We start from the raw sequence: 14,075 nt of genomic DNA, 5'->3' as shown, positions 1-14,075 counted from the left end.
ACACTTATCCCTCTCCATCACTTGAGTAAAAGTCACCGAATTGTGGTCACTGTCCCCAAAGTGCTCACCTACCTCTAATTCTAACACCTGGTCTGGTTCATTACCCAGAACCAAATCCTGTATGGCCTCACCTCTTGTTGGCCTATCTACATATTGTGTCAGGAAACCCTTCTGCACACATTGGACAAACACTGACCCATCTAACGAACTTGAGCTATAGCTTTCCCAATCAATATCAGGAAAGTTAAAGTCCCCCATAACAACCACCCTATTACTTTCACTCTTCTCTTGAATCATCCTCGCAATCTTTTCTACGTTTCTAGGACTATTAGGAGACCTGTAAAAAACTCCTAACAGGGTGAGCTCACTTTTCCTATTCCTAACCTCAACATGTTTGAGGTGAGGGATGCCATTGCATTTCTTGCTCATGATCAATGCAATAAAGATCCAGCAGCACATTTAGAACGTAAATCTTTAAAGTTAGCTTTAGTGCACATAAAGACTAATATAATATAATTGTTGGGGCAAGGAACAATTTCAGACATATTCAAAATAATAGAATACACTATAAAGATCAAATGTCAGCTGCATAAAGGTTTCTATACTGATCCAGTGACATGCTAGATCTAATATCAAGAAGTTGACAAATCCTGCCAACCTCAACACACCCACTACATATTAGCAATAAATTAACTTGCATCACAAAAGACTGAAACATTTATACATATAAAGTCTGTTTGATGCAAAATTTGCCTACAGTAAGTCTCACAAAGAGCCATGAAAAACATGACCGGAGACTGGCAATTAGCGCTGAGCCACATCCAGCAAGGAAAAGACAGTCACATGTCGGAGCATGGATTACAAGGTCAGCGCTAATTCTTGAAAATATCATTGCAATTCAGGTAGTACAACAGTGCAACTATTCAGCTAAATAAAACCCACTCCATCTATCCATTGAGGTCTCATGTGAAATCAGTTCCTAATCAATCAATCCAGTCCAGGTTTTAATTAGACATAATATTTAGCAAACTGGAAAAATCTTGGACAATTAAATAATTCAACCAGGGTTATGCATACACAACTAATATTTGATTAACTAGTCTTCTGATCATTAGACTAGTTAAAATCAGTTATGAAATCTAGAAAAAGAAATTCACAAGGGAAGACTACAGACTCAAATTGAAATTCAGACACATTGAAAACAGGCAATATTTTATTTCAGATCAGCCTGAACAAGTAGATTCTCTGTATCTTCTTGCAAGGAACTTGTCATCTTGTTCCAATGGTAACCTGCCAAACTCTGATGAGGTTATCAGTATAACCAGCAAACAACGTCTGGAGGAAAACAAAAAAAAACCAAAACATTTAGTTGCAGAAATATGGCTTTCATTCTGATCTCAAGATTCACAAACTAGAAGCTAACATTAAAGTAATTTCTATTTTTAAAAAAATTACTAACATCATAGTTTGTGTAACTTAGCCACACAAGAACATTCAATAACCAGGTGCATTTAACAACTGGCATGACAAAAAATATACTGTCCATTATCCCTCATATTTGCAGGAGTTGCAATCACACCCAAACAAGTCAGTGAATGAATATAATCACCAGGATCCTGGACACACATGAAAAAAAAATTTCAAATGAAAAGATACCTGTCCATCTGCAGACCAAGCCAGACATGTACACTGTGGAGGTTCTGCTTTACTGCTGGTACTAATCACTTCCTGACGTAGTTCATCCACAATGATTTTTCCTTCCAGGTCCTGTGCACAGTTCATAAATGGTATTACTTTACATTCACAATTAGAACCCAATATAAAACCATTCAAGAAAACGTGCGTATTTTGGAAAACTAACATTTAAATGACAATGCAACTTCAAGTAAACATTTTAATTTAGCAATACTTTTCAATCTGCTTTTAAGTTAAAAAAGGCTGACCATTACTATATTACCAATTATAGTACTTTTCAAATGTTAAGACCATAAACAAGAGGAACCAGATAGTAACATTACAAGTCACAAAGCTTTGGACAACCAGAGACAGGGTCTATTTTGAACAAATACTTTAATCTGAAGTTTAATCCAGCACTGTTAAAAACATTTTACAATTCCAATGGCTTGTTCTAAAATTAATTCAGTGTAAAAATTACATCTGTAAAAAAAAAAGTTTTAAAACCTGTAACATTCAGAAGGAAAGGTCCATGTAAACCCCAGAGAGTCCTTACCCAGATTTTAATGCTTGGACCTGTAGCAGCACACAACCAATATCTATTGGGGCTAAAGCACAAGGCATTGATGATGTCACCACCATCTAATGTGTACAAATGTTTGCCTTCATTGAGGTCCCACAACATGGCTTGACCATCCTACACACAAAAAAAAAAGAATCAGGAATGTTTGACATTTCAAATTTGCCAATTCAAAATAATTACATGCAAGAACTTCTACCAGCTTGTTTTTCAAATATTTTACCTCTGAAACTAAACATCTAAGGACAGTCTTAAAATACTGTGGCGATAGGAGAACATAAACAACAGAAGTCAAACACTTCACAAAAATATATTATTCAATTGAAAGCTGTTGTCAAGGGTTTTAGTCACTTAATCAAATGGAAAAAAAAGATCTATTTTCCATGTTAATAATCATGATAAACCAGAGAGACCTACCTTGCCTCCAGAAGCACACAGGGATCCATCAGGGGAAACCGTAACGGTGTTCAGGTAGCCAGAGTGCCCAATATGATTTGTTTTCAGTTTGCAGTTGGCTAGGTTCCAAACCTGGAATAATGAGGAGAACACATTCAAATATTAAACACGTGCTTTGAAAATCCTGTTCATCACATTCTTAAACGACATTTCAAGTAAACAGAGACCTTTAATCATACATGAAGCTCAAATTCCAATTTGGATAAAAGGAAAAATATTTGGAAGATTAAAGAACATGGCACCCTCAAAGATTGTGATCTTTGTAACTTGTCTTTTGTTTTTCCCACCTATGGTTATATGATGCATAGCTGTAATACAATTTTCTTTCTTCATTTCTCTATTCTGTAACAAAGGATTCTACCTAGATACAGTGCCATCTTATATACAGAGTATGCTGGTGACATGCTTACACTGTAACAATCTAACTTAAGAAGTTGTACCTAGGTATCTTTGTACCCAAAATGACACTGTTAAGTGGCAACTTACAAACTTTTGAGTACATATGACAGTAAAGCTAATTAGAGGAAAAAGGATCAACTTTTCACAGGTGAGCCTATCTTTACAGTATCAAATAAAATATAAGCAAACCCATTTTAGGGTTGAATAAAACAAAGTGGGGGGTCCATCATACAATTTACATCTTAAGATTACACACTACCAAACATAATAAACTACTTTCAGTCCCCCCCCCCCCAAAAAACTGACAGAACATATATAAAAGTCAAATAGTACTATAAAAAACTTCCAAATATAGTTAAACTAATGAAAAACAGAATAAAAAAGGCATGAGAACTAAAGACAGCTTTGGTATGAAATCAGTTTAAAAATCAATAGCAAGCCAAAGGATTACAAAACATGGAGAGACACACTGAGCAGTCCATTGAGTCTAGCTGTAAAAGGAACAGAAATGAAAAATAACCAGTACTGAACCAGACAAGTCATAGACATTCAGGATGATGTGAATGCTCTGCTAAGAAACCAAGTATAAAATAAATTTACTGAAAACAACAAATGCTGGAGATCACAGCGGGTCAGACAGCACCCATGGAGACAGCAAGCTGATGTTTCACGTCTAGATGACCCTTCAGAGCTCTAATGAAAAAGAATCTAGACTTGAAACTTTAACTTTCTTTCCATGGATGCTGTCTGAACTGCTGTGATTTCCTGTTTGTTGTTTTCCATACAGATTCCAGTATCTGCAGTAATTTGTTCTTATACAAGAAATTACATGCTGTGCAATGGAACACAACATTATTACAGAAATTAACATGAACTAGCAGAAATTAATGGTGGGTCTGGTGGGAACCAATGAAATTCCTGTTAGCTCAACTCATAGAAGGAACAGAAACCAAGTAGGTACAGCCAGCCTTCTTGGCAATCTCGAGAACAAAAACTATGATTTTCAACAAATCAACATTTAACTTGTTTAATTCATCTTCATTTTCAGATCTTTAGCAACCCAGTCTTGACACAAGTGCACACCCAACCATTAATCCATCTAAGCTGAAAATAAAAGCAATTTCCAACATAATCTGTTAACACAAGCGTCTTTCTACCCCTAACATACATCTAGATCCATCTCCTCTTACCTTAACTAATTTATCCCAGCCACAGGAGACGATGATGGGGTTGCTGCTATTTGGAGAGAAGCGAACACAAGATATCCATTCATTGTGGCATTCATCCTATAAAAGAGAAAAAGTTGAGCAAAATTTCAAAATGGAACATTAATACAAGATTTGCAATGTTTTCAACTGTCACCAGCCCTGCAATTTCACAACTCAGTCTATCAATTAAAAGAATGGAGCTGAAGGCCACTTACCATCAAATCCATACCTCAAAGTCTGCTCTGCCATTTAGTTAAATGGACTACAAATCCATTTTTCTGTTTGCTCTCCATAACCAGACTCCAAGGTACAACAAAAAAATCTGCCTAACTTAATAATGAATGGGAAAGAGTTCCCACAATAAGGGTGAACAATTCCAATTATTAACAGATCAAGACATTTCTTTAATTAGGGATCCTTCTGTTCTGAAAATGCCTAATATTTCTAGACCTCTCCACAAGGTAAAACATAGTTTCATTAGTTACCTTTCAAGCCTCCAAAGTGTACTTTTCAAGAAGACTACTCATTCTTCTCAACTGAGGTCAAAGGTCCAACTTTCCTCAAAACAACCACTCATTCCAGGAATTATCCAACTGAACCGTTCTGAACTGTCTCGAATGCAAGTCCTGTATATCCCTTTGTAATTGAGACCCAAACTGTACTCTGGGTATGGGTTGTCTAACACATTCGAGCAGAATTTAGGAGCAAATTACTGCAGATGTTGGAATTTGTACTGAAAACAACAAATGCTGGAGTTCACAACGGGTCAGACAGCGCCATGGAAAGAGAACAAGTTGGTGCTGAGTCTATATGACTCTTTTTCAGAGCTGGTGAAGTGTGGAGGGGACAGCCTTTATGCTATGGTTGGGCATAACTCTGCTGAAGAGTTATCTAGACTCGAAACATTAGCTTGCTGTGTCCTCATGGATGCTGTCTGACCCGCTACAATCTCCAGCATTTATGCTTTCACCTGGTAGCAGAACACAGTTTATACTGTGCCCTGTGTATTAAAAGCCAACATTCTGTCTTACTTCCCATAATTACTTGCTGCTTCTGCATTCTAACAATTGAGATTGATTAAAGTTGCCACCCAGATTTCTGTAAACCAGCACTGAAGCCTTTCTCCATTCAATTTTCTGCTTTCCTATTCTTCACAGCAAATGGATAATTATATTTTCTCCCCATACTTCTGCCAAAATATCAGCAAATTGTATTCTGCTCACAACCTGCTTCCGTACCAACTCAGTAAGAAAATCTGGCTACAATACACTATCAAACACATCCCAGTGCTCGGCCAGTAAAAATGGCCAACCTCATCTTTGTTCCTGCTAATCTTAAAAGCAGAGTCTCATTCAGAAGGTAAATTTTCAGATAGCTGTCCCAGCTATTTAGGCCGTCATATTAAAAATTAAGCAACTTGAGAGATACCAAGCACGCTGTTAAGCTTGAGAATGTTCACATATATTCGCTTGCACAGAGTCGGAGAAATTTACTGCACAAAAACACAGACCCTAAATTTGTCCATGCTGACCAGATATCTTAACCTAATCTAGTCCCATTTGCCAGCACTTGACCCATATCCCTCCAAACTCTTCCTATTCGTGTACCCATCCAGATGCCGTTGAAGTGTTATAATTGTACCAGCCTCCACCACTTCCCCTGGCAGCTCATTCCATACACGCACCATCCTCTTGGTGAAAAGGTGGTCCCTTAAACTTTTCTGCTCTCATCCCTCTAGTTCTGGACTCTCCCATAGCAGGGAAAAGACCTTGTCTAGTTACCCTATCCATGCCCCACATGATTTTATAAACCTCTATAAAGTCACCCTTCAGCCTCTGACACTCCAGGATAAACAGCCAGCCTATTCAGCCTCTCCCTGTACTCAAACCATCCAACCCTGGCAGTATCCTTGTAAATCTTTCCTGAACCATTTCAAGTATCACAACATCCTTCCAATAGGAAGGAGACTAGAATTGCACACTATATTCCAAAAGTGGCTTAACAAACATCCTGTACAGCCACAACATGCTTTCCCAACTCCCACACTCGATGCTCTGGCAATAAAGGAAAGCATACCAAATGCCTTCTTCACTATCCTATCTACCAGTGACTCCACTTTCAAGGAACCACGTACATGCACTCCAAGGTCTCTTTGTTCAGCAACACTCCCCAGGACCTTACCATTAAGCCTATAGGTCCTGCTAAGATTTGCTTTCCCAAAATGCCGCACCACATATTTATCTAAATTAAACTCTATCTGCCACTTCTCAGCCCACCGGCCCATCTGACCAGGGTCCTGTTGTACACGGAGATTACCTTCTTCGCTGTCCACTAAACCTCCAAATTTGGTGCCATCTGCAAACTTACTAACTATACCTCCTATGTTCACATCCAAATCATTTATGCAAGTGACATAAAGAAAGCACATCACTGGTCACAGGCCTTCATTCTGAAAAACACTCCACTACCACCCCCTGTCTTCTACATTCAAGCAGATTCTGTACCCTAATGGCTAGTTCTCCCTGTATCCATGAGATCTAACTTGCTAACCACTCTACAACAAGGAACCTGTCAAATGCCTTACTGAAGTTCATTTGGATCACTTCCATTGCTCTGATCTCATCAATCCTCTTCATTGCTTTTCAAAAAACTCAATCAAGTACGTGAGAAATGATTTCCCATGCACAAAGCCATGTTGACTATCCCCAATCAGTTTCCAAATGCATGTAAACCCTGTCCCTCAGGATTCTCTCCAACAACTTGCAAACCATCGATGTCAGGCTCACCGATCTATAGTTCCCTGGTTTTTCCTTACCACCTTTCTAAACAGTGGCACCACATTAACCAACCTCCAGTCTTCCAGCACCTCACTTGTGACCATCGATGATACAAATATTTCAGCAAGAGGCCCAGCAATCACTTCCCTAGCTTCCCAGAGTTCTAGATAACACCTGATCATTTAAACTGCATTTATTTCAATGCAAGAGGCCTAACAGGGAAGGCAGATGAACACAGGACTGGGATATCATAGCAATCACAGAGACGTGGCTCAGGGTTGGACAGGACTGGCAGCTAGGATCTGGAGGATTTACCCACTTTTAAGTGTTTTAAGACATCCAGCACCACCTCCCCTGTAATATGGACATTTTTCAAAATGTCACCACCTATTTCCCCATATTCTATAGCGCCCATGTCCTCCTCCACAGTAAACACTGATGCAAAATTTAGCATCTCCCCCATTTCTTGTGGATCCACACATAGGCAGCCTTGCTGATCTTTGAGAAGCCCTATTTTCTCTCTAGTTACCCTTTTGTCCTTAATGTATTTATAAAATCTCTTTGGATTCTCCTTAACCTATTTGCCAAAGTTATCTCATATCCCCTTTTGGCCCTCCTGATTTCCCTCTCAAGTACACTCCTACTGCCTTATATTCTTTGAAGGATTCACTCTATCTATACCAGCCACATGCTTCCTTCCTTTTCTTAACCAAAACCTGACTTTCTCCAGTCATCCAGCATTCCCTAGACCTACCAGCCTTTCCTTTCACCCTAGCAGGAATATACCGTCTCTAGACTCCTGTTATCTCATTTTTGAAGGCTGCCCATTTCCCAGCTGCCCCTTTAATTGTGAACATCTGCCCCCAATCAGCCTTTGAAAGATCTAGCGTAATAACATCAAAATTGGCCTTCCTCCAATTTAGAACTTCAACGTTTAGATCCGATCTATCCTTTTCCATCACTATTAAAAAACTAATAAAATTGTGATCATTGCCCCCCCACTGACACCTCAGTCACCTGCCCTGCATTATTTCCCAAAAGTAAGTCAAGTTTTGCAGCTTGTCTAGTAGGTACATCTATATAACGAATCAGAACATTTTCCTGTACAAACCCAACAAATTCCTCTCCATCTAAACCTTTAACACTATGGCAGTTTAAGTCTGTTTGGAAAGTTAAAATCCCCTACTATAACCATCCTATTATTCTTACAGACAACTGACATCTCCCTACAAATATGTTTCTTAATTTCCCACTGAGTACTGGGGGGTCTATAATGCAATCCCAATAAGGTGATCATCCTTTCCTATTTCTCAGTTCCATCCAAATAACTTCCCTGGCTGTATTTCCAGGAGTATATTCTCTATATATAGCCATAATACCATTCCTTATCAACAAAAGGAAAGTTACATCCCCCTCCTCTCTGGCCACCCTTTCTATAGCATTTGTATCCTGGAACATTAAGCTGCTAGCCCAGTCCACCCCCAAGCCATGTCTCTGTAATTGCTACGATATCCCAGTCCCATGTTTCTAACCATGATCTGAATTCACCTGCCTTCCCGGTTAGGCCTCTTGCATTGAAATAAATGCAGTTTAATTGATTAGTTCTACTATGTTCTCTGCTTTGTTCTTGCCTGCCCTGACTATTTTGTCTTGCTCTTTTTTGCAACTATACCAGTCTCAGATTGATCTCCACGGCACCGCAGCACAGTGGTTAGCACTGCTGCCTCACAGCACCAGGATCCCAGGTTAGATTCCAGCCTCAGGTGACTGTCTGTGTGGAGTTTGCACATTCTCCCCGTGTCTGCGTGGGTTTCCTCCGGGTGCTCCAGTTTCCTCCCATAGTCCAAAGATGTGCAGGTCAGGTGAATTGGCCATACTAAATTGACCATAGTGTTAGGTACATTAGTCTGAGGGAAATGGGTCTCGATGGGTTACTCTTCAGAGAGTAGGTGTGGACTTGTTGTGCCGAAGGGCCTGTTTCCACACTGTAGGGAATCTAATCTAATTATTTCCCCCCACCTTACCAGTTTAACTCCCCCCGAGCAGCTCTACCAAATCTACCGGCCAGTATATTAGACTCCTTCCAATTCAGGTCCAATCAGTCCTTCCTGTACAGGTCACTTATACCCCAGCAGAGATTCTAATGATCCCATAATGTGAATGCTTCTCCCCTGCACCAGCTTGTCAATCACGCATTCATCTGCTCTATCGTCCTATTTTTTTACCCTCACTATCGTGTAGCACTGGGAGTAATCCAGATATTACTACCCTCGAGGACCTCCTTTTTAAATTCCTGCCTAACTTGCTGTATCCTCCCTACAGAATCTCATTCTTTTCCCTTTCAATATTGTTAATTCCAATGTCTCCCCTTTCTATTTATGTAGCAACCCTACCCATTTTATTTCAATGATTTTACCAAAAAAAAAGAATCAACAACAAAACCCATCTAAACATCAAGACAATTTACGGTAATAAAAGAATGAACTAGAATTATAATTTAGAACTTAACTCTGTGCCATACTTGCTTAGCCACTGTATTGACACTATCAATACAAATTTACTATAGTTCAGAACACACTCCAGCCATATTTCATGAATAAAACAATTGTTACCATACATGTTTTCAATTCAGGTGGAAAGGTAATGAATGAAACATTCAGATGAACTGTTAAGTTAATTCTCAAGGAGTTGACAGCCTATTTCTAAGCGCAAGACTAGGAATGCATTTAAATACATGGCAACGCCAAAGTGAAAGATCATTTGTAGGTGCCTTAAGTTCACATTTATGATTTGAGTAGACTTGATAATAACATTTTCAGCTGCTTCAGCTTCCTGCGAATTTTGCACAGAATTATCAAATACATGATAACAGAATGGAGACTTTTTTCTCCAGTGTAATAGCCATGCCAGGAATAGTAAAATGCAACCTAAGCTACCTGGATTGTGTATTTGCAAACGCCCAGAGTGTTCCACAGTTTTACAGTCTTGTCACGGGAACCGGACACAATTTGGCGATTATCTGCTGAAAAGGCAACACTCAGCACGTCTTTGGCATGACCCACAAATCGACGGGTAGTCGTCCCCCTGGAAAAGGAATTATACTAATCATCTCAAGTAGTAAGAAAAAACACTTAATTATGGCAAATGATCAAGCAAAAATAACTCATTAATTTCTTTGGAACAGATACCATACAATTATCAATAACATTTAAAATGTTCACTGAACAGATTATTTTACATTTGTTAAAAATGCCATAAGGATCAGTGCTGGGACCACTGCTGTTCATCATTTATATAAAAATGATCGGGATGTAAACATAGGAGGTATAGTTAGTACCTTTGCAGATGGAGGCGCAGTGGACAGCAAAGCTTGTCTCAGAGTACAACGAGATCTTGTTCAGGTGGGCCAATGGCCCAAGGATTGGCAGATGGGAGTTCAATATAGATAAATGTGACAGCAGGTCTTGTATATTTAATGGTAAGGTCCTGGGAAGTGTGGCTGAACAAAGAGACCTTGGAGTACATGTTCATAGTTCCTTGAAATTGGAGTCGCACGCATTGTGAAGGTGGCATTTGGTGTGCTTTCCTTTATTGGTCAGAGCATTGAGTATTGAAGTTGGGAGGTCAATTTATAGCTGTACAGAACATTGATTAGGCCATTTTTGAAATATTGTGAGCAAATCTGGCCCCCCTCCAAGAGGATGTTGTGAAACTTGAAAGGGTTCAGAAAAGATTTACAAGGATGTTGCCAGGGTTAGAGGTTTATAAAATCATGAAGAGCATGAATAGAGTAAATAGACAAGGTCTTTGTCCTGGGGTAGGGGAGTCCAGAGGTATAGGCATAGGTTTAGGGTGAGAAGGGAAAGATTTACAAGGGACCAAAGGGGCAACTTTTCACAGAGATGGTGGCACATGCATGGAATGAGATGCCAGAGGAAGTGGTGGAGGCTGGTACAATTACACTATTTAAAGACATTTGAATGGTTTTATGAATAGGAAGGATTTAGAGGGATATGGGTCATATTTTGGCAAATGCGACTAGAATAATTTAGAATACCCGGTCAGCATGGACGAGTTGGACCGAAAGGTTGTTTGTTTTCATGCTGTACATCTCTATTACTCTGTGATGTGAAGCCTGAAAAAAGCCAGTGTAGTCTCCCTTTATCAGGTGCTGTAGGCTGTATCCGTGTTGTACATCTCTATGAGTCGACCTCAAGTTGCACAACACCAGGTGAAGGAACAGTGCTCCAAAAGCTTGAGAGTTCAAATAAACCTGTCAGACTGTACCCTGGTGTTGAGAGATGCCTGACTTTGCCCACCCCAGTCCAACACCTTCACATCATGGCTACTATCGACATATTAAAAATCTGATCACAAACAATAAATTATCTGCATTCTTACATTGTCAAATCCCAAAGTCGTAGAGTTCCATCCCAGGAGCCGGAAAGGGCAAATTGACCATCTGAAGAAATGACTACATCACTAACAAAGTGAGAGTGACCACTGAGGGAACGCTGTGGCACACCATAGCTGGTCTCATCCCTAGTTAGTTTCCACATGATGATAGATTTATCTGTGAGTAAATATAAAGTTGTACAACACAGTATTTAGATTAAGGTAACAGTTTGCCATATTAAAATGAAGCTACTTTTGAGCTAGGGTGTGAACAACTGATGGAATGCATTAAGTTTTTTCTAAAATCAAATAGCTCACTTTTACCCAAAAACTAGGAACAGAATTAGTAACATTCCTGCAAAATTCCTTGGGACCTTTTACTACACTACATACAATAAAATAATACAAGTTACAAAAGCAAAATACAGCAGCTTTCAGCAGGTCTGGAAACATTTGTAAAATGTTTGTAAAGCACAAGTTAACATTGCAGATTTCAATACTTTTAAAAGGTTAATATGAAAGTTTTTTTTCCTACAAATGTTATTTGCCTGTTCAAATAATAGGATTGAGAAGAATACATTAACGTGTCCGTTTTCTCCACAGATTCTACCGGTTCCCAATACTTCCAGTTTTTTGTTTCAGACTTTCCGCATGACAAAACTTTCATTGTTATAACGTTCCTTTACTTCAGAAATAAGACAGCACTCATATTGTTGCTCATTGTGCAAATGTTGGCATATTTGCAAACATAAGTTAAACATGGGCTGTAAAGCATTTTGACACGTTAAAGCCTACAGGTTTCTCCACAGATTCTACCGGTTCCCAATACTTCCAGTTTTTTGTTTCATTGTGCAAATGTTGGCATATTTGCAAACATAAGTTAAACATGGGCTGTAAAGCATTTTGACACGTTAAAGCCTACAGGTCGGCAATTAACCTTAACTCATTGAGCTCTCAAAAAAAATGCAAGATAAGGTTTTCAGTTTTAGCTGCCTGATGGATACACAACGTGGTTCTGCTGCATTCCAACCTGGGTTCAGCAGCAGTGACTTGTTGCAATCCGCTGAGGGAGCCAGGCCTACAATCGGTGGAGGGCCGTAAAACTGCTTACGTGTGACCTCCAACAACTCCAGCCAACAAATCAAAAAGTTTTAACATAACTGGTCCCAGAGAGCGAGAGAGAGAGGCATCCATGATAAAATATATCATCTAGAAAAGGCTGATCGATGCGGCTTGGGCGGCAAATAGAGCCCGCATCCAGTCCTCTTGCCTTCCCATCCCATCCCCTAACGGTACCTCGGGACGCGGAGAGAATCATGTCGGGAAACTGCGGCGTGGTAGCGATTTGTGTCACCCAGCCACTATGGCCTTTTAGGGTACCGCGAAGGGTCATCTGCTCGGTCATCTTGAGTGGAGATGAGGCGTCCTAGGCACGGATGAAAGCGGATCCTGACTGAGGACTTGGCCTCAGGTAAACGCACTTTTCCGAGGCCGCAGACAAAAAGGAAGCGCTTCTGACAGGCCCGGATATGACGTCAGCGGCGCGGAGGGTACTGGGTGTTGTTTCAAAATGGCGCTATCTCCTTGGTGACTTCTGAGTCGAAGCTGTCGGATGGCGTTGCAAACCGTTTCGAAAGGTCAATGATATATTTGTGACAAATCGAAAATCTGGTTGAAAACAGTTAGCTGTCTCTGTCTGTACTCAAATCTTCCTATCACACTCGAACTTCTGCCCGGAGGGAATGGTCCAACGATTCCCCAGTTATTTTTCCAATTGCTAACAGTGTCAGAGGCACTGACCAGCCAGCAGCAATCACTTGGAATTGTTGACCAAACAAGCAGTTGGCCGGAGACTGGAACATTAAAATATGACTGCACATGAAATATCGAGAAGAATCTAATTTAATCGGAAATTGCACGTTTCGTTTTGTTCGTATACTTTGCGATGTTCTTGGATAGTATGGTGTACCATAAATGTAAATGTAATTCCCTCCCGAAAAAAAGGCGTGGGGATTGCGATCAACTCGAACCCATTCAATGAAAAGCAGTGACCGCATCAACTTCGTACTGTGTACTACTTTGAATTATTTCAGCCAGCGCTAAGCAACCACTATTGATTATGTAAGTCTGAGAATGGTGTCATATTATGAGTGGGTAGTTCTATTCAAAGCTAGCCTACAGCACACAAAGGGGAATATTTTGGCAAATATGTTAATGTGTTTGCAGATGACACCAGAATTGGTGATGTAGTGGACAGTGAAGAAGACTATTCAAATTTCCAGGAGGTCTTGATCTGATGGGCCTAAGAGTGGCAGACAAATATGAGGTTTTGCATCTTGCTAAGGCAAACCACGGCAGGACTTATATAGTTAATGGCAGAACTCTGGGAAGTGCTGGTGAACAAAGAGACTTAGGGGTGCAGGTGTATAGTTTCTTGAAAGTGGAGTCACAGGTAGACAAGGCAGTGAAGAAGGTGTTTGGCTTCATTAGTCAATGCAATGACTATAAGAGTTGGGACGTCATGGTGTGGCTGTACAAGACATTGGTGAAGCCACTTTTAGAATACCGTATTCAATTTTGTCCCTT

The 14,075-nt window shown here is 39.9% G+C and overlaps 1 protein-coding gene across 1 annotated transcript; it reads right to left on the bottom strand.

Moving 5' to 3' along the window:
- Positions 1 to 1,195: 1,195 nt before the first annotated feature.
- On the bottom strand, positions 1,196 to 13,002 carry rack1 (receptor for activated C kinase 1). Its single transcript, XM_043703565.1, has 8 exons — positions 12,786 to 13,002; positions 11,496 to 11,667; positions 10,031 to 10,178; positions 4,300 to 4,395; positions 2,672 to 2,782; positions 2,231 to 2,371; positions 1,657 to 1,767; positions 1,196 to 1,335 (listed from the first exon to the last, which is right to left on the bottom strand). The coding sequence occupies exons 1-8, from the start codon at positions 12,892 to 12,894 to the stop codon at positions 1,270 to 1,272; spliced, it is 954 nt and encodes a 317-aa protein (XP_043559500.1). The 5' UTR covers positions 12,895 to 13,002; the 3' UTR covers positions 1,196 to 1,269.
- Between the last annotated feature and the right edge of the window lie 1,073 nt (positions 13,003 to 14,075).

Source organism: Chiloscyllium plagiosum, chromosome 14 (genome assembly GCF_004010195.1).
Source record: "Chiloscyllium plagiosum isolate BGI_BamShark_2017 chromosome 14, ASM401019v2, whole genome shotgun sequence".
In the NCBI taxonomy this organism is placed as follows: domain Eukaryota; kingdom Metazoa; phylum Chordata; class Chondrichthyes; order Orectolobiformes; family Hemiscylliidae; genus Chiloscyllium; species Chiloscyllium plagiosum.
The sequence above is the reverse complement of the archived record's forward strand: the minus strand, read 5'-3'. Positions and strand labels throughout refer to the sequence as shown.